At 46.8% G+C, this 18,527-nt stretch overlaps 2 protein-coding genes across 6 annotated transcripts in view; both read left to right on the forward strand.

Moving 5' to 3' along the window:
* Positions 1–11,794, forward strand: part of SLC27A1 (solute carrier family 27 member 1) — a 33,100-nt gene extending 21,306 nt beyond the window's left edge. For 3 of the 4 annotated variants that reach the window (XM_074934880.1, XM_074934881.1, XM_074934884.1), the window contains 5 exons: positions 86–212; positions 476–613; positions 1,088–1,252; positions 2,656–2,802; positions 6,546–11,794. In XM_074934880.1, coding sequence (XP_074790981.1) covers positions 86–212; positions 476–613; positions 1,088–1,252; positions 2,656–2,802; positions 6,546–6,703 — 735 coding nt within the window. In that variant the 3' untranslated portion in view covers positions 6,704–11,794. Of the gene's footprint in view, positions 1–85; positions 213–475; positions 614–900; positions 1,020–1,087; positions 1,253–2,655; positions 2,803–6,545 lie in introns of those variants that run through there. The other variant, XM_074934883.1, reaches the window with a different exon arrangement.
* An 808-nt stretch (positions 11,795–12,602) lies between these two features.
* PGLS (6-phosphogluconolactonase) lies at positions 12,603–18,435 on the forward strand. 2 transcript variants are annotated; one of them, XM_074934889.1, is made up of 5 exons: positions 12,605–13,026; positions 13,482–13,589; positions 16,920–17,021; positions 17,587–17,727; positions 17,964–18,435. In XM_074934889.1, exons 1-5 carry the CDS (start codon positions 12,751–12,753, stop codon positions 18,099–18,101), a joined length of 765 nt encoding a protein of 254 aa, XP_074790990.1. In that variant the 5' UTR covers positions 12,605–12,750; the 3' UTR covers positions 18,102–18,435. The 2 variants fall into 2 exon arrangements, with proteins under 2 accessions (XP_074790991.1, XP_074790990.1); XM_074934890.1 differs by lacking the exon at positions 13,482–13,589 and having other exon boundaries at positions 12,603–13,026.
* The last annotated feature ends 92 nt before the right edge of the window (positions 18,436–18,527 follow it).

The raw sequence follows: 18,527 nt of genomic DNA on the forward strand, positions 1-18,527 counted from the left end.
TATAACAAGGAACATGCAACTCCGAGGCTAAATGATTCATTTTAGCCCTTCACTTCCTCATGTGTCTTAGTCCATCTCTTGAAAGGTTGGAGCCTGTGGTTTCAACAGCCGGATTTTGCCCAATGTTTATCCCATTCGCTTGGTGAAGGTAAATGAGGACACCATGGAGCTGATCCGTGACTCCAGTGGGCTCTGCATCCCCTGCTGCCCAGGTGAGTGTTACTGTGTACACCAAATGCTCAAAGCTTTAACTGTTATACAAGAATAACAAATGGGCACTAGCTGGTTCAAGGAACGAATGGTGGGATATGAAGCCTTTCGCCTCCAGGTCTCTGTTTCAAAAGACCCGCTCAACTAAATACATCATACAGCAGTATAGTAACCTGCATTAAGTCTGTGTTGCAAAAACTGCCAGCACAGTGGCCAATCTTGTTAGCAGTTGTGATCTCATGGGGTCTTGTCCTGTTTTTTCTAGGGGAGCCAGGCCTCCTTGTGGGTAGAATAAACCAGCAGGACCCCTTGCGCAGGTTTGATGGCTATGTCAATGAGAGTGCCACCAATAAGAAGATAGCATGCAATGTGTTCCAAAAAGGGGACCGGGCATACCTTTCAGGTACTGTCAGAACAAGTGCTGGCTTCACCAGTGTTAGACACAAATATGTTTCAGTCACTGGGCAGGGGAAATGGCTCTTAGAGCGCCCAGGGTTTAATTAGCTCTTTGTAGAGGCTGACAAGAAATCTTACCTTAGGGTTTTGTTCTGCTGCCATCTGTGTCGTATTCTAGATTCAATATAGAATGTATGAACTACAAACAGAAAACCCATAGGGATGGTTTCTCTCTACCCCACCCCTTATTGCTTTAGCTTTTCTCTCTCGTTTCTTTCCCTCATCCTGGTCCAGCTGCAGATCCTGTAGGCACTGGGGAAATGGCCACTGATTTAGCTCCACACCCTTGGGAGGTAGGTAGGAATAGTCTTCTCTTTAACTGCATGTGCTGTACCTAGATGGCATATTCAAGGGCTGAAAGGCAGGGCCTAGTGCTCCTTAATCAAGTACTGAGATTGATTGTGGCTTCTCTCCCCCACAGGAGATGTGTTAGTGATGGATGAACTTGGTTACATGTACTTCAAAGACCGCAGTGGGGACACATTTCGGTGGCGAGGGGAAAATGTCTCCACCACAGAAGTAGAGGGAATCCTGAGTCACATCCTCAGTCAAACAGATGTTGCAGTGTATGGCGTGGAGGTACCAGGTAACTGGAGACCCAGAACTTCCAAGCTTTTCGGGTGGGGGGGCAAGTCAGGCAGATATATAAATTTGTATCTCCTTCCCCAGGACAATTTGAAATTGACCATCTCTGCTGGAGTAGGGTGCCCCAAAAGATAGGCGGGCAACAGAGTGGTCTGATTTGGCCAGCACTCATCCTGAGCAGTGAAATGAAGGCCCCAGGGATAATTCACTAATGAGTACTTGTAACTTATGCTGCTGTGGTGAGATCCATACACAGGGGGAAAGGAGTGATCATTAGTGGTTGAATCCAACTAAGAAGTAATCTGTCTGGGTGCCCAGGGAGCTCTGATCTCCAGATAATGCAGCTCAGTGTTGGAGTGTTCAGTGCAAGCTCTCCACCTTGGTTTATAATGACTTGTTCTTAAAAAGAAAGAGCTTTTTTTAAGGAGGAGAAATAGGAAGAAGGAGACTCATGTGTTTGATGTCTTAGCCTGTTTATAGTTTGTGCTCAGCAGAAACTCTTGGTGAAAGTAATCTTCAGGATTCCATTGAGGCTCCTGTTTGATTCCACACAGGAACATGCATCTTAGTATAATCCCCGGGGGGGGGATGGGGTTGGAGGGATGCTTGTCACTGGGCTCACTTTGGGAGCTGCCACTCCAATGCTGAGAGACTTGTCTGCTTTCCCTCCCCATAGCTCTCAATCATGAAGGCTGGGTCTCTGGTGTGGGGAACTGATACAGAACAGAATGAGCATTTATAAAACATAAATGGCTCTTAAATTCTCTGGGCACAAATAAAAGGTCTGGAGAAAGCTAAAATGAGCAAGAGGAAAAGGCCCTTTATGAAAAGGGAAACTGTTTCAAGCAAAAAGAAAAGGAGTACTTGTGGCACCTTGGAGACTAACAAATTTATCTGAGCATAAGCTTTCGTGAGCTACAGCTAGCTTATGCTCAAATAAATTTGTTAGTCTCTAAGGTGCCACAAGTACTCCTTTTCTTTTTGCAAATACAGACTAACATGGCTGCTACTCTGAAACCTGTTTCAAGCAAGTGTCTGGTTGGAAAAGTTCCCATTAAATGGCGGTTCGGTCTCCTTGGTTTTATCGCATACTGAGTCTGGGTGGAGGAGGAATCTTAATAAGATCGAGTTGGATTAACTTTCTGAGATAAGGACATTGTGACCTTACTTTTGACTGAGGAGGGCTGGAAGTGGTTTCCTTCCAAGTCCATCAGAATTGCAAGGAGTTCCCTACCACAGTGGTTAAAGCATGGTGCCTCTGCCATGCTGCCCTCACTTGCAACTGAGGGAGCAAAGGGTAAGGTTTGGGTGGGTATCTGTATTTACACCTGTACTCAGTGTCTAAAGCCCAATCCAGCACCATTCTCTCTGTCCTATACATTGAGTTCTATTGTTTTATTTCAGGGGTGGAAGGGAAAGCTGGAATGGCAGCAATAGCAGATCCAAAAGCTAAACTGAGTCCTAATGCTTTGTATCAGGAACTACAGAAGGAGCTGCCTCCCTATGCACGACCCATCTTTCTTCGTCTCCTGCCCCAAGTTGATACCACAGGTACTGATGGGTCGCTTGCAAGTTCTTTTCTTGTTAGCAATGCATGTGTCAGTAACTTTCAGACCCCAGAGCTCAACTCAAACTTGGAAAGTGTCAAAGTTGCCTCTCTTTTAATTGTGCTCTGAAGCAATAAGAAACCTGCACTTAGTCAGCTGGTTTTATTTGGAGTTAATTGGCTGCTGCCATGTGTCTGTCTTCCTTTCTTTCATGGATTTCTTGTGATTCTGCTGGATTTTGCACATAAACCCTATGAGTGATATAATGTCTGTAGTTGAGTTTTATACAAGAGAATACCTGGACCAAGGCCATTAACTGAAGAGACCTTTGCAGAGGAAAGGATTTTTGCGCTTTCTAATACTTGTTCTGAGTTCAGTGCTGTGGTATAGGCCAGCTCTCTATATATGGGTCAGTGGGAGCCTTTTGCCAACAGTAGAGTGCTTGGGAATATAAATATAACTACCTATTAAACAATTGAAAGGGTCCTTGTAATCTGCTGAAGGAATTTAAACACATACTGGGGCTCTCGCAACCCTCTTGCTCAGTGATACTCAGACTGCGGCTCGTAAGCTGCAAGTGGCTCTTTAATGTGTCTCCTGCAGCTCTTTGCAGCACCTGATATTAAAACACCGTGTGATTTAATTATTAGCCAATCAGAATGCTTTTACTATGTTATTAACCAATTAAGTTATTAACTTATTTGCTGTGAGAATAACACATACATACATACCTGGGATGGCCAAACTTAGTGACACTCTGAGCCATGTGCAATAATCTTCAGAAGTTTGAGAGCCGGGCTTCAGCCCATAGGGCGCACCTGCCAAGGCTAGGGGCTTCAGCCTTGCGCCTGCTGAAACCCCCGAGCCCCGGCAGTCGCCTTCTGTGGGGTAGAAGCCCCGAGACTCCTCTCCCCAAAGGGCAGAAGCCCCGAGACTCCCCCCGGCCCTAGTCTGGTAAGTGGAGAATGGAGTGAGGGCATGGGGAGCTCTGTGAGCTGCACTTTAACTGCAAAAGAACCGCATGAGGCTCCCAAGCAACAGTTTGACTACCTCCATATATAAACTAAATATTTCCACTGTCATACTTTTTGAATATGACTAGTACCATAGTAAATGAAACAGTGATTTCACATGACTCTGGCTCTTTTGGGTAATGTTGATTGCTAATTTGGCTCCTGAACCACTGAGGTGTGAAGTATAATTGCCCTAGTTACTCCATCTTGCACAAACTATTTACTGCCTGATCATTTGCCCTCATTCATACTGGAGATTTTGCAAACATTCACGCTTTCTCATACTCTGACTAACTGCCTGGTCAGCTGATTAAACAGCTTTAGAGGTGGCTGTTGTCCCTTTTCCAGGAGAATTCTTTTTTAGTCTTTTGCAGAAGTGGAAGCAAGAAATTACATAGCTCACACGTAGTAAATATCAACCAACTCTAGATGACAGAAACAACAGACCAGTATGACACAAGATTGAGATTGTGAAATAGTTACAAACCTGAATAAGAGCCTTTATTAATTATTAGACGGAAGCTACATGGACTTTCAAACTGAAAATTAAATGGCAGAAATTTCACCACTGTGCAGTAACTACCAGCTGCATCAAAAGGCTGATCTTCCTGGTGTATCTCAGCCTTATTCTAAGGGATGTGCTGTCAGTCATTGCAGCCAGGAAGATGTTGGTTAGATTTTCAACGTGACAGCTAAAGACTGACCTGGTAATTAAAGCATCAGGGTTCCCACCTCCACTCTTTCCACATACCATAATCTCTAAAGCAGCAAATAGGTTTAACTGAGCCACTGAATGCCTCAAAACATTGCCACTTGGATTCAGTGCTACGGACAGCACTTAGAGGAGTCCAAATATTACATTTTTACAACACCTGCAATATACTGCACACTGCATCTTGAGGTCTTTTTACAAACATGAACAATGTCTCACAATGTCCCTGTAATGAAGGTTTGGGCTATAGCAGTGGTCCCCAAACTTTTTTGTTTGCATGCCCCTCCCCTTACCTAGTTCCTCCCCCGCCACGGTTGGGAGCCGGGGGCTGGGCCTTGGCCAGGAGCAGGGCCAGCGCTGGAGCTGGGGCCAGGGGCGGCGAGTTGTATGGGCCTCTGGTGTCCGGGCTCCAGCAATATCTGGGGCCTGGCTCCACCCATGTTTGGGGCCAGGTCTCTCCCCCGGCCCCGACTGCAATCCCCCCTGCCCCCGCACCTCCCCCAAGTGTCCTCTGGCCCCCACTTCCTGCCCCCGCGCACCTCCCCTGGCCCCCAGAGCCTCCTGGCCTCTCTCCTGCAGCCCCAGGCTGACTCCGCCCTGCTGGCTTCCGGCATCAACTGCTGATTCAGGGTCCTAGTGCCCCCCATCCACTAGTGGCAGGGCAGGCTGCCCTGACCCTGCCCTTCTGCCTAGGACCCTTCCCTTTTCCAGCGGGACCCTCCACCAGCACAGGGGGCCCCCTTGCCTTCAGTCACCGCTCCTGCCCCACACTGGGCAAGGGGCAGCCCCATCCCTCACCCCCACTGAGGCTACAATGAGGGGCAGCAGCAGGGGAGGAGGGGCACACGGGAAGGCGAGGGGGCTTCCTGGACCTGAGAGGGGCCCGTGGAGCACGTGCAATGACAGTGGTACAAGGTGAGTGTGCTGCCAGGGGGAAGAGGGGGGCCCCTCCCCCAGAGCTCACTGCTGCCGGTGGGGAGAGGGCTGGGGGGGTCCTCCTCTCTGGCCCCAGCCCCAGGGCAGCCTGCCTGCACCCCAAGCTCAGCCCCAGCCAGAGCCCTCACCCCCCCCCCACCCCAACCCTCTGCCCCAGCCCTGAGCCTCTCCAACACCCCAAACCCCTCATCCCTGGCCACAGACAGAGCCCTCATCCCCCCCACACACCCTAACCCCCTGTCCCAGCCCTGAGCCCCGTCCTGCATCACGAACCCTAGATCCCCTCCCCCACCCAAACTCCCTCCCAGAGCCCAACCTCTCACCCCTTTTGCACCCAAACTCCCTCCCAGAGCCTGCACCCCTCCAGCACCCCACTCCCCTGCCCCAGCCCAGGGCCTGCACCCCAAACCTCCTCCCCCCACCCAAACTCCCTCCCAGAGCCTTAGGCAGGTGGGGGGTGGAGTTTGGGAGGGGCAGGTTCTGGGCACCACCAAAATTTCAACAAACCTGCCACCCCTGGCTGGGGCCTCTGCTGGGGGCCTGCAGCCAGGGGCCTGCAGCTGGGAGCTGGGACTGGACGTGCAGCTGGGGCTGGGGCAGAGCAGAGCTGGGTGGCACTCCCTTCCCATCCACCATGGGGGCTGGCCCAGGCTCTACAATGCTACCCCCCCCCCCCCCAATCCCTGAACATTCCTCCATGTCCCCCTCAGGAGTGCATGCCCCACAGTTTGGTGACCACTAGCTTAGGTCAAGAACACAATGCACAATTGAAATTGCACAGATCCTGTACTGTCAGAGGTTGGTGGAGAAAGAAGAAACAAAAGCTATGGGGTTTGTAGCATGTATACCATGAATGGATTGTGATTTGTCTTTTGTACTGATCCCAAGGGATCTAGGGCCTGATTCATCGTGTCTTATAGCAGCTAGTGAGTTACTTCTGGTGTATGGTGGTGAGAAGTATCTGGCTTCTAGGTTTAACGCTAATAACAAGTACTATGTTGGTTCACATTTATCTTCCTAACTCCATTTCCATGGGTTTCCAGCTCTGAAAATTTTTACTTTAGCGTTTTCTTTCTCTTTTCCAAGGCACGTTCAAAATCCAGAAAACCCGTTTACAGAGAGAAGGATTTGACCCTCATCAAACATCAGACCGGTTATATTTTCTTGATCTAAAGTTGGGAAAATATGTTCCATTGAATGAGTGCCTCTTTGAGAGGATCCGTGCCAGAAAGGTCACTCTGTGATCTGGTCTGGGATGTGTGTCTTGCAGGAAATGCTACTGACTAGTTTAAGAAGGGACCCTGCCTGTGAAAGCGAGGGAATCCTGCTAGATAAGTAGTGCAAGGTCCTCGTGCAATGCATTGGCAACTGTGACAAATTCATTGGGGTGTAGGATGATGTCCTCACATGTCTTAAGCACGTTAATTTGTGAGCTATTCCTATCCTGGGCATAGACATGCCATTTCTCTACAGTTCTGTATCTAGAGATATTTTTTTCTCTTTGTAACCACTACAAACTGAGGGACTCTGTGCAACATGGGAGGTGTTTATGGTCTGAATTATTTATTGTAACATCCTGAGGATGTAACTGAACAGAAATGATATGCCCTGAGCAGGTTTCCTTCTGCTTTGTCTCTCAACTTTATGTTGCTATCTGTAGACCTTTAGTTAGTAGCATTATTTTCTTCAGGTAGATCCTTTGATTGTCCCACCTCACATTTCTCTTTTTTAACTACACATCTAAGATTCGCTGTAGTGGGAAGTCTCGCTCTGAAGTGTCTATCATTCATTTACCTAAGGTATTCTGTTCGTATAATGGGGCCTAGCACAATGGGGTCCTGGTCCATGACTGGGGCTCTAGGCATTACAATAATAAATAAAAATAGGACTGGGAATTAATCAGATTGTTGACCCCTGGAGTGCAGTCTGTGAATCTTCACAAACTGTGGTCTGCAGAATAAATAGGTTGTTAGTTCACTGAAAAAAGTAGATTGGGTGTAAATGGCTAAAAAGCATAATTAGGGGCACAGGGCCACTGCCTAGGGACATTATGCCAGTGAACAAACAATGTATTTAAACTTGTTACTGGGCTAGGTAACAATGAGGTAAATGGCAGGTCTTGACAGAGGAGTCACATGGTAATGTTACACCTTTTAATGCTAATGTGAGGTCTTAGGAAAAGTTAATTGTAATGTTGCTGTGTATTTTCTTTAATTTTATTTTTATATTTACTGGTAGTTTTCATCTTTCAATTGTGCTGCCCTCTGCTGGAAATGAGTGGCAATTGTTGAACACCAATGAAGGCCACATATGACAAGACAAATAGGAACATAATAATTTTAATGTCTACTCCAGCCTCAATTACAATTTTATTTTCTGTTTAATGTGGGCAAGTCCATTAACAGACATTTCTGATGTACTTGTTTTCCTTGTGCTTTTGCCACAATTAGAACTAAATGTAACCCTTAAAATTGGAGAATTAAAGGGATTGACCTTCACAAGTGCATGTGTGCTGTGCTCCACCTGTCCTAACAGTGGATTATTTTCTCATTTTAATCATAGAATCATAGAATATCAGGGTTGGAAGGGACCTCAGAAGGTCATCTAGTCCAACCCCCTGCTCAAAGCAGGACCAATCACCAACTAAATCATCCCAGCCAGGGCTTTGTCAAGCCTGACCTTAAAAACTTCTAAGGAAGGAGATTCAACCACCTCTCTAGGTAACGCATTCCAGTGTTTCACCACCCTCCTAGTGAAAAAGTTTTTCCTAATATCCAACCTAAACCTCCCCCACTGCAACTTGAGACCATTACTCCTTGTTCTGTCATCTGCTACCGCTGAGAACAGTCTAGATCCATCCTCTTTGGAACCCCCTTTCAGGTAGTTGAAAGCAGCTATCAAATCCCCCCTCATTCTTCTCTTCTAAAGTCTAAACATCCCCAGTTCCCTCAGCCTCTCCTCATAAGTCATGTGTTCCAGGCCCCTAATCATTTTTGTTGCCCTTCGCTGGACTCTCTCCAATTTATCCACATCCTTCTTGTAGTGTGGGGCCCAAAACTGGACACAGTACTCCAGATGAGGCCTCACCAATGTCGCATAGAGGGGAACGATCACGTCCCTCGATCTGCTGGCAATGCCCCTACTTATACATCCCAAAATGCCATTGGCCGCCTTGGCAACAATGGCACATTGTTGACTCATATCCAGCTTCTCGTCCACTGTAACCCCTAGGTCCTTTTCTGCAGAACTGCTGCCTAGCCATTCGGTCCCTAGTCTGTAACGGCGCATGGGATTCTTCCGTCCTAAGTGCAGGACTCTGCACTTGTCCTTGTTGAACCTCATCAGATTTCTTGGCCCAATCCTCTAATTTGTCTAGAGCCCTCTGTATCCTATCCCTACCCTCCAGCGTATCTACCTCTCCTCCCAGTTTAGTGTCATCTGCAAACTTGCTGAAGGTGCAATCCACACCATCCTCCAGATCATTAATGAAGAGATTGAACAAAACTGGCCCAAGGACCGATCCTTGGGGCACTCCACTTGATACCAGCTGCCAACTAGACATGGAGCCATTGATCACTATCCGTCGAGCCCAACAATCTAGCCAGCTTTCTGTCCACCTTATAGTCCATTCATCCAGCCCATACTTCTTTAACTTGCTGGCAAGAATACTGTGGGAGACCCTGTCAAAAGCTTTGCCAAAGTCAAGGAACAACACGTCCACTGCTTTCCCCTCATCCACAGAGCCAGTTATCTCGTCATAGAAGGCAGTTAGATTAGTCAGGCATGACTTGTCCTTGGTGAATCCATGCTGACTGTTCCTGATCACTTTCCTCTCCTCTAAGCGCTTCAGAATTGATTCCTTGAGGACCTGCTCCATGATTTTTCCAGGGACTGAGGTGAGGCTGACTGGCCTGTAGTTCCCAGGATCCTCCTTCTTCCCTTTTTTAAAGATGGGCACTACATTAGCCTTTTTCCAGTTGTCCAGGACCTCCCCCGATCACCATGAGTTTTCAAAGATAATGGCCAACGGCTCTGCACTCACATCTGCCAACTCCTTTAGCACTCTCGGATGCAACGCATCCGGCCCTATGGACTTGTGCTCGTCCAGCTTTTCTAAATAGTCCCAAACCACTTCTTTCTCCACAGAGGGCTGGTCACCTCCTCCCCATGCTGTGCTGCCCAGTGCAATAGTCTGGGAGCTGACCTTGTTCGTGAAGACAAGAGGCAAAAAAAGCATTGAGTACATTAGCTTTTTCCACATCCTCTGTCACTAGGTTGCCTCCCTCATTCAGTAAGGGGCCCACACTTTCCTTGACTTTCTTCTTGTTGCTAACATACCTGAAGAAACCCTTCTTGTTACTCTTAACATCTCTTGCTAGCTGCAACTCCAGGTGTGATTTGGCCTTCCTGATTTCACTCCTGCATGCCCGAGCAATATTTTTATACTCTTCCCTGGTCATTTGTCCAATCTTCCGCTTCTTTTAAGCTTCTTTTTTGTGTTCAGATCAGCAAGGATTTCACTGTTAAGCCAAGCTGGTCGCCTGCCATATTTACTGTTCTTTTGACACATCGGGATGGTTTGTCCCTGTAACCTCAATAAGGATTCTTTAAAATACAGCCAGCTCTCCTGGACTCCTTTCCCCCTCATGTTGTTCTCCCAGGGGATCCTGCCCATCAGTTCCCTGAGGGAGTCAAAGTCTGCTTTTCTGAAATCCAGGGTCCGTATTCTGCTGCTCTCCTTTCTTCCCTGTGTCAGGATCCTGAACTCGACCATCTCATGGTCACTGCCTCCCAGGTTCCCATCCACTTTTGCTTCCCCTACTAATTCTTCCTGGTTTGTGAGCAGCAGGTCAAGAAGAGCTCTGCCCCTAGTTGGTTCCTCCAGTACTTGCACCAGGAAATTGTCCCCTACACTTTCCAAAAACTTCCTGGATTGTCTGTGCACTGTGCACCGGTGTATTGCTCTCCCAGCACATATCAGGGTGATTTGAAGTCTCCCATGAGAACCAGGGCCCGCGATCTAGTAACTTCCGTGAGTTGCCAGAAGAAAGGCTCGTCCACCTCATCCCCTGGTCCGGTGGTCTATAGCAGACTCCCACCACAACATCACCCTTGTTGCTCACGCTTCTAAACTTAATCCAGAGACTCTCAGGTTTTTCTGCAGTTTCATACTGGAGCTCTGAGCAGTGATACTGCTCCCTTATGTACAATGCAACTCCCCCACCTTTTCTGCCCTGCTTGTCCTTCCTGAACAGTTTATATCCATCCATGACAGTACTCCAGTCATGTGAGTTATCCCACCAAGTCTCTGTTATTCCAATCACATCATAATTCCTTGACTGTGTCAGGACTTCCAGTTCTCCCTGCTTGTTTCCCAGGCTTCTTGCATTAGTGTATAGGCACTTGAGATAACTCGCTGATCGTCCCTCTTTCTCAGTATGAGGCAGGAGCCCTCCCCTCTCGCACGCTCCTGCTCGTGCTTCCTTCCGGTATCCCATTTCCCCACTTACCTCAGGGCTTTGGGACTAATCGTGTAGTCCCGAGCAGCTGATTATTCCCTTGTTTTGGAGGCATTTGAACTTACCATATCTGGTAGTGGCAGCTGCTGCTGGTGTATCCAGCGATGTGATGCCTTTAAGGAACTTTCAGTGGACTAGTACCTTTAATGCAATTTATACTGGAAGGACCATATTCTGTTCTGTTTCACCCTGGGCAGTTCCAATTCCAGTACTTCAATGACACTACATGGAACATAGGGCAGAATGAAATTTTTTCTTTTCTCTGGTGGAGTTAATGCTTCATCTAAAATATTTTTATAAAGTCTTGCGGATGCTTTTGAAACACATTGTTTTAATGTTTAATGCACTCAAGAAACTGGACCATCACTAATGGTTTAAATACTGAATGCATCCGATGAAGTGAGCTGTAGCTCACAAAAGCTTATGCTCAAATAAATTTGTTAGTCTCTAAGATGCCACAAGTCCTCCTTTTCTTTTTGTGAATACAGACTAACACGGCTGCTACTCTGAAACTGGTTTAAATACTGATTTTTTAAAATCTGGAATGTGCCTTTTATCAGGACAGACACTAAAGAAAGTCATTCATGGTAAGAATGAACCTAGTTATCTGGAACTATAACATGCTCAAAAACAAAATGAGGGAGTCTGCAGCTTGGGAACTGAGCTGACCAGCCGCAGGCTATAACTTTAAATTTACTAAAGTTTCTTGTAGTTTAAAGGACCGTGTATTGACTAATTAAACTCTTAAAACAAAATTGTTTTTCAGTCTGATCACTATATTGTCTATTATTTGTTTTACCAAACTCAGAAATAAAAACAAACACATTAAAACAAACTTAGAATCAGTGTAACTTTCATTCATTTCCATTTGGTGTGACGGGCTTTTCTGAACCAGAACATCCAATCCATTAAATTGACTGCTGACTTTTACTGTTTATAATTGAAGAGGGTAGCATAGAGGTGAGAGGGGTTCAAAGCGATAGCCCAGAAAGATGATTTTTCACAACAGTATTTTCGATGGAGTGAGGGGGATGAGAAGGGGTGAGAACAGGTGCATGTGGGGTAGGGAACTTGATGTCTGTCTGGATGTGGGAGGTGGGGTCCTTCTTGAGGAACTATTCACTGCCTCAGATGGATCCTGTGGGTGGCACTGGCCCGTTCTGAGGACTAAGCAATACCTTGGGACAGGGAGTCTGGTGATATTTTGAGTTTTAGGTAAAGCCCCAGCTCCTGGCAGGCTGAGTCGACATGAGAGTTTTGCCGTTTGAAATAAGTTTCTAGCCTGTGTGAGGGTGGAGAAAAGTTTGCAAGCGTCGAACGAGTCCAAGCTGGGCACTCAGACGCCCCCCGTTGCTTGGAACAACTAGGGCTGCCGCGCCTGTCCTGGTGGGGGACGGAGAAACCTCGCCCCTGCTACGGGCGAAGCTGCCCCCGGGCCCTGGAGACTCGCACGGGGGAGGACCCCTGTTCCCGCCCGAAACGCCCCTCGCCTACGACCGAGTCTTGCATCCTTGGGGCCGGGGTTGCCAGGCAACTTGGCAGCGTTTTCACACATCACTTCCGCTGTTGTGCGCGCTCTAAGTACTCCCCTTCCTTCCCCGCTTCCTTGTGTGTCCCGTGGATGTTCGTCCCTCTCCGCACAGTGTTCCTGGTTCCTTTTCCCAGCTTCCGGCTGTCTCTCGGTAACTGCCCAAACTTCCGATCCGCCCAGCACCCTCCGGACCGACTGTTGCCTCGCCCCGTCCCCTGCTCCCACCGCCTCCGGCCCTGCCATGCCTGGCTTCGTGCCCCGCCACATCTCGGTGTTCCCCTCCCCGCAGGAGCTGGGCTCCTCCCTGGCGCAGCTCGTGGCCCAGCGGGCGGCCGAGTCCGGCGGCCGCTTCTCGCTGGGGCTGTCGGGCGGGAGCCTGGTGCGGATCCTGTCCCAGGAGCTGCCCGCGGCCGCCGCCCTCTCCGGCCCCGCTGCCCCCGCCCGCTGGGTCCTGGCCTTCTGCGACGAGCGGCTGGTGCCCGTGGAGGACCCGGAGAGCACGTACGGTGCCTACAAGGTGAGGGGGCTGCGGGGACCCGGCCCGCCCCGCACGCGGGAAAGCCCCCTGGTAAGGGCGCGGGGGAGTTATCGGGGCAGGAATGTGGAGAAGACGTTTGTTGCAACAATTCTAGATTTTCCTGCTAAGACCAAGGGAACACATTTTTCCATGGACAAAGCTGTGTCTACACTGGGTTTTAAGTCGGTATAGCTATAGTGCTCAGGTGTGTGCTTTTTTCCCACACCCTGACCAACCTGGCTATGTCAGCTTAACTTTTAAGTGTAGATCAGACCTTAGGATCTTTGGTTCCTGTTGACATTCCCATTCACCAGCAGATGCTGTTGTCTCCAAAAGTTATGAAAGTAAATGTACTCTGATTTTGTTAATTGAGAGTAGGGAAAAATCCCATTGTGTAAAACAATATAGCTCAACTTCTTGGTTAGAATTTTGAGAATCTTAATTATTTATTTCAGACTCACCTCCTCTCCAAGATCTCCATCCCAGAAAATCAAGTGGTTATAATTAACCCCTCACTACCTGTAGAAGAGGCTGCTTCAGACTATGCTGAGAAGTTAAAAGAGGTTCAGTGGAAAGTTTTTGTTTTGTATATCCAACTTCTTCAAGTAGGAGTGAAAGTCACTAATTTACTAAATAAGTTCCGCAGCTGTGTTACCAATAACTCTTGCTGGTATTCAAACAGAGAATTTTAAACAATTTACTTTTTATTGCTAATGTTACTTGCTTTCTTCTTGCACTTCAGTTAGCTAGGGGAATTAATTCAGACTAGTTTTCACGTATTAACATGAAGTTTTTGTTTCTGAATTGGCAGCGCTGGAGGGGAATGTTAATGTTCCCCACACACCCAGGAATGTGCTACTTAAAATGCAGAAAAGTCAGTAAAATGTTTGTTAATCATAGATTCTGTAAAACCTTTATTTTTTGCGAGTACAGAACCTAAATTCAGTCCTATTGTCCAAAATTATCTCTCTGTAATAATACTTGTGCTCCAAAGTGATGGACTGCTCATAATCTTCCCAAAAGTCCCCACATAGTACTTTTGGAACAAACTAATTTAACAAGTTTCAGAGTGGTAGCTGTGTTAGTCTGTATCAGCCAAAACAAAAGGAGTCCTTGTGGCACCTTAGAGACTAACAAACACCAAGTGTGAGGTCAGTCTAAGAGATGATTCAATTGACAGCAGGATATCCAGGGAGGAAAAATAACTTTTGAAGTGGTAATGAGAGTGGCCCATTTCAGACAGTTGACAAGAAGGTGTGAGTAACAGTAGGGGGAAATTAGGTTTAGGTTTTGTAATGACCCAACCACTCCCAGTCTTTATTCAGGCCTAATCTGATGGTGTCCAGTTTGCAAATTAATTCCAGTTCTGCAGTTTCATGTTGGAGTCTGTTTCTGAAGGTTTTTTATTGAAGAATTGCCACTTTCAGGTCTGTTATTGAATGATCAGGGAGATTGAAGTGTTCTCCTATTGGTTTTTGAATGTTATGATTCCTGATGTCAGATTTGTGTCCATTTATTCTTTTGCACAGAGACTGTCCGGTTTGGCCAATGTACATGGCAGAGGGGCATTGCTGGCACGTGATGGCATATATCACATTGGTAGATGTGCAGGTGAACGAGCCTCTGATAGTGTGGCTGATGTGGTTAGGTCCTATGATGGTGTCCCTTGAATAGATATGTGGACAGAGTTGGCATCGTGGTTTGTTGCAGGGTTTGGTTCCTGGGTTGGTGTTTTTGTTTTGTGATGTGTGGTTGCTGGAGAGTATTTGCTTCAGGTTGGGGGGGCTGTTTGTAAGCGAGGACTGGCTTGTCCCCCAAGGTCTGTGAGAGTGAAGGATCGTCCTTCAGGATAGGCTGTAGATCCCTGATGATGCACTGGAGAGGTTTTAGTTGGTGGCTGTAGGTGATGGCTAGTGGCCTTCTGAATAAAGACTGGGAGTGGTGGGTCATGACAAAACCTAAACCTAATTTCCCCATACTCACACCTTCTTGTCAACGGTCTGAAATGGGCCACTGTCATTATCACTTCAAAAGTTACTTTTCCACCCTTGGTATCCTGCTATCAATTAAATTATCTTGTTAGACTGACCTCACACTTGGTAAGGCAAATCACATCTTTTCATGTATTTATACCTGCTCCTGTATTTTCCACTCCATGCATCTGATGAAGTGGGTTCTAGCCAACGAAAGCTTATGCCCAAATAAATTTGTTAGTCTCTAAGGTGCCACAAGGACTCCTCATTTTTTTAATTTAACAAGATCACTCCTGAGTTGACCAAGATGTTGAATTCCCAAAAGAAACTGGGGAGGCCATCTTGGGAACCCAGGAATTGGTGTCCACTTGCATAGACTGGAATGCTGATAAGATTAAAGAATTTTAAGTTGTTCATTTTTATGTTCTATATGATTTTTTTTAAAAAATCTCTGTGGATGAGATGTGTTTACTGTGGTGTATATGTGGTGCTTGTACTCAGGGAGGGGACTCTTTAGCTGGTGAAGATGGTGTGTGTTAGTGGGGAGACTTTCTAGTGGAATGTGTGTGCTGTTTTTAAACTAATGATGTATAACGTGTTTGGTTGCTAAATCAAAGGTGTACAACCTACTGCTGAACTTCTGCCATTGTAACCCAGCTGCATTCTGTGACAGTGTGTTCATAGAATCATAGAATATCAGGGTTGGAAGGGACCCCAGAAGGTCATCTAGTCCAACCCCCTGCTCGAAGCAGGACCAATTCCCAGTTAAATCATCCCAGCCAGGGCTTTGTCAAGCCTGACCTTAAAAACCTCTAAGGAAGGAGATTCTACCACCTCCCTAGGCAATGCATTCCAGTGTTTCACCACCCTCTTAGTGAAAAAGTTTTTCCTAATATCCAATCTAAACCTCCCCCATTGCAACTTGAGACCATTACTCCTCGTTCTGTCATCTGCTACCATTGAGAACAGTCTAGAGCCATCCTCTTTGGAACCCCCTTTCAGATAGTTGAAAGCAGCTATCAAATCCCCCCTCATTCTTCTCTTCTGCAGACTAAACAATCCCAGCTCCCTCAGCCTCTCTTCATAAGTCATGTGCTCTAGACCCCTAATCATTTTTGTTGCCCTTCGCTGGACTCTCTCCAATTTATCCACATCCTTCTTGTAGTGTGGGGCCCAAAACTGGACACAGTACTCCAGATGAGGCCTCACCAGTGTCGAATAGAGGGGAACGATCACGTCCCTCGATCTGCTCGCTATGCCCCTACTTATACATCCCAAAATGCCATTGGCCTTCTTGGCAACAAGGGCACACTGTTGACTCATATCCAGCTTCTCGTCCACTGTCACCCCTAGGTCCTTTTCTGCAGAACTGCTGCCTAGCCATTCGGTCCCTAGTCTGTAGCGGTGCATTGGATTCTTCCATCCTAAGTGCAGGACCCTGCACTTATCCTTATTGAACCTCATCAGATTTCTTTTGGCCCAATCCTCCAATTTGTCTAGGTCCTTCTGTATCCTATCCCTCCCCTCCAGCGTATCTACCACTCCTCCCAGTTTAGTATCATCCGCAAATTTGCTGAGAGTGCAATCCACACCATCCTCCAGATCATTTATGAAGATATTGAACAAAACCGGCCCCAGGACCGACCCCTGGGGCACACCACTTGACACCGGCTGCCAACTAGACATGGAGCCATTGATCACTACCCGTTGAGCCCGACAATCTAGCCAGCTTTCAGTTGTGAGATGCCAGAAAGCTGTATATGTGAACAGAAATTCATTGCAGTGTGTGAGCGCCCTGTGTTCAGCAGCTGTACACCGTTATTCCTGATGTGATTTATACTTTTGCAGTGATACCTCCTTTTTCTGTTCAGTGTCCTAATTTGTGCTTTCCTCTGTCTGGGTTTTTGTTCCTTCTTGCAGGCTTTTCAAGGTGAGAACATGCCTGTCTTTGATCTGCTGATTTTGGGAATAGGGCCAGATGGTCACACCTGCTCCCTATTTCCAGACCATCCCCTTCTGCAGGTGATTTTACAGACCCAGGGAGCGGATACTGTATACTGGGATAAGAATGTGCATTTTGTTCACAACTGTGACAGGGCTTTTTTTCTGTTCTAGTTTGTCTCTAGGTGGTAAGTCTGAGTGCATGCGTGTGTGGTTGTTTTAAGAGTTTGATGAACAGCTCTGAGTTATGGCATTAGAACTTGGCAGTTGCCAGTATTTGGAATTTGATTTTTAAAAAAGGAAAGTGGGAACAAGAGGAAAAGCAGATGGACTTTGACTCTTTCCTCTTCACTCAGCCCTGATCCTGCAATCTGATTCATGTGGGTGTAACCCTGTGCCCATATGGAGCCCTGTTGACTTCAGTGGAGCTGTACATGGATGCATGAGTCTGCCTAGAAAACTTTAATGTTGATTAATGCTGACCAGGATCTGAGGCCTGATAATGATCTTTGGTCTCCTTTTACTGGCTGCTTAGTCATAGTCAAATTGCACAAGCTTGAGTTTGGTGAGGCTGTCCTTTGCTTTGACTCCTATCTCTGCACTATTCTGATCAATTTTCACACTTTGGCTTTATTTTTCATGGCAGGAAAAAGAGAAGATAGTTGCCTCTATTAGTGATTCTCCGAAGCCACCACCTGAGCGGATAACTCTAACATTGCCTGTTCTGAATGCAGCACGGACTGTTGTGTTCGTTGCTACAGGGGAAAGTAAAGCTGCCATCTTAAAGGTAAGGTTTAAAAATGAAGAAAATTGTTGATTGATGAAAACCCAAAATTTAACAAAAACAATCCATCTATTTAGTTAAAGCCATTTCCCACTGAAAAAACATTTTGATGGAAAATTTTTTGGCCAGTTCTAGAGAGTTTGTTTGGCATGGTGAACACTTCCATGACTGTCTCATTGCACTATGATCTCCCTGGATTAGTGGGACTGGCAGTGCTAATGCCCTGTTTCTTTGCACAGCGGATTTTGGAAGGTGATGAGGAGAACCCTCTCCCTGCTGCTCTTGTCCAGCCTCATACTGGGAAGCTGCACTGGTTTCTGGATGAGTCTGCAGCCAAGGAGTTGACTGTTCCCTTTGAGAAGCACTCTATCTTGTAGAACCAAACACTTGGCTGGATTTCAGGGTGGTGATTCAGGAGCACTGGCTGCAGTTCCTGCATAGAGCCAGCTCTACAACATTCCAGATTGAGGACTCTGGTCGTAGTACTTGAATGTGGCACTAAACTAACACTGTCTTTTGTTTCTCTTTTTTTAAGCAAGTGGTACTTTGTGGAGCACTGTAATAATCAGTGGTCGGGGAGGGGAGCTATAAGACTCTCAAAGCTGGTCTCTAGCTGCAAATGGAAATGTTGGAGAGTGCAGAGGTGGACAGTATGATGCAGTCTGTCTTGTGAATGGTTAATGTGGTGTAAAGTGAATGCACAATATTAAAGATGTACATTTCAGTTTTTTGGCTCTTGCTTGTTTTATCTTCAGGTAGTACTTCTTGCTTAAATATCAACTAAAGGCATGATCTTTCAGTCC

This window comes from Natator depressus, chromosome 20, assembly GCF_965152275.1.
Source record: "Natator depressus isolate rNatDep1 chromosome 20, rNatDep2.hap1, whole genome shotgun sequence".
Lineage (NCBI taxonomy): Eukaryota > Metazoa > Chordata > Testudines > Cheloniidae > Natator > Natator depressus.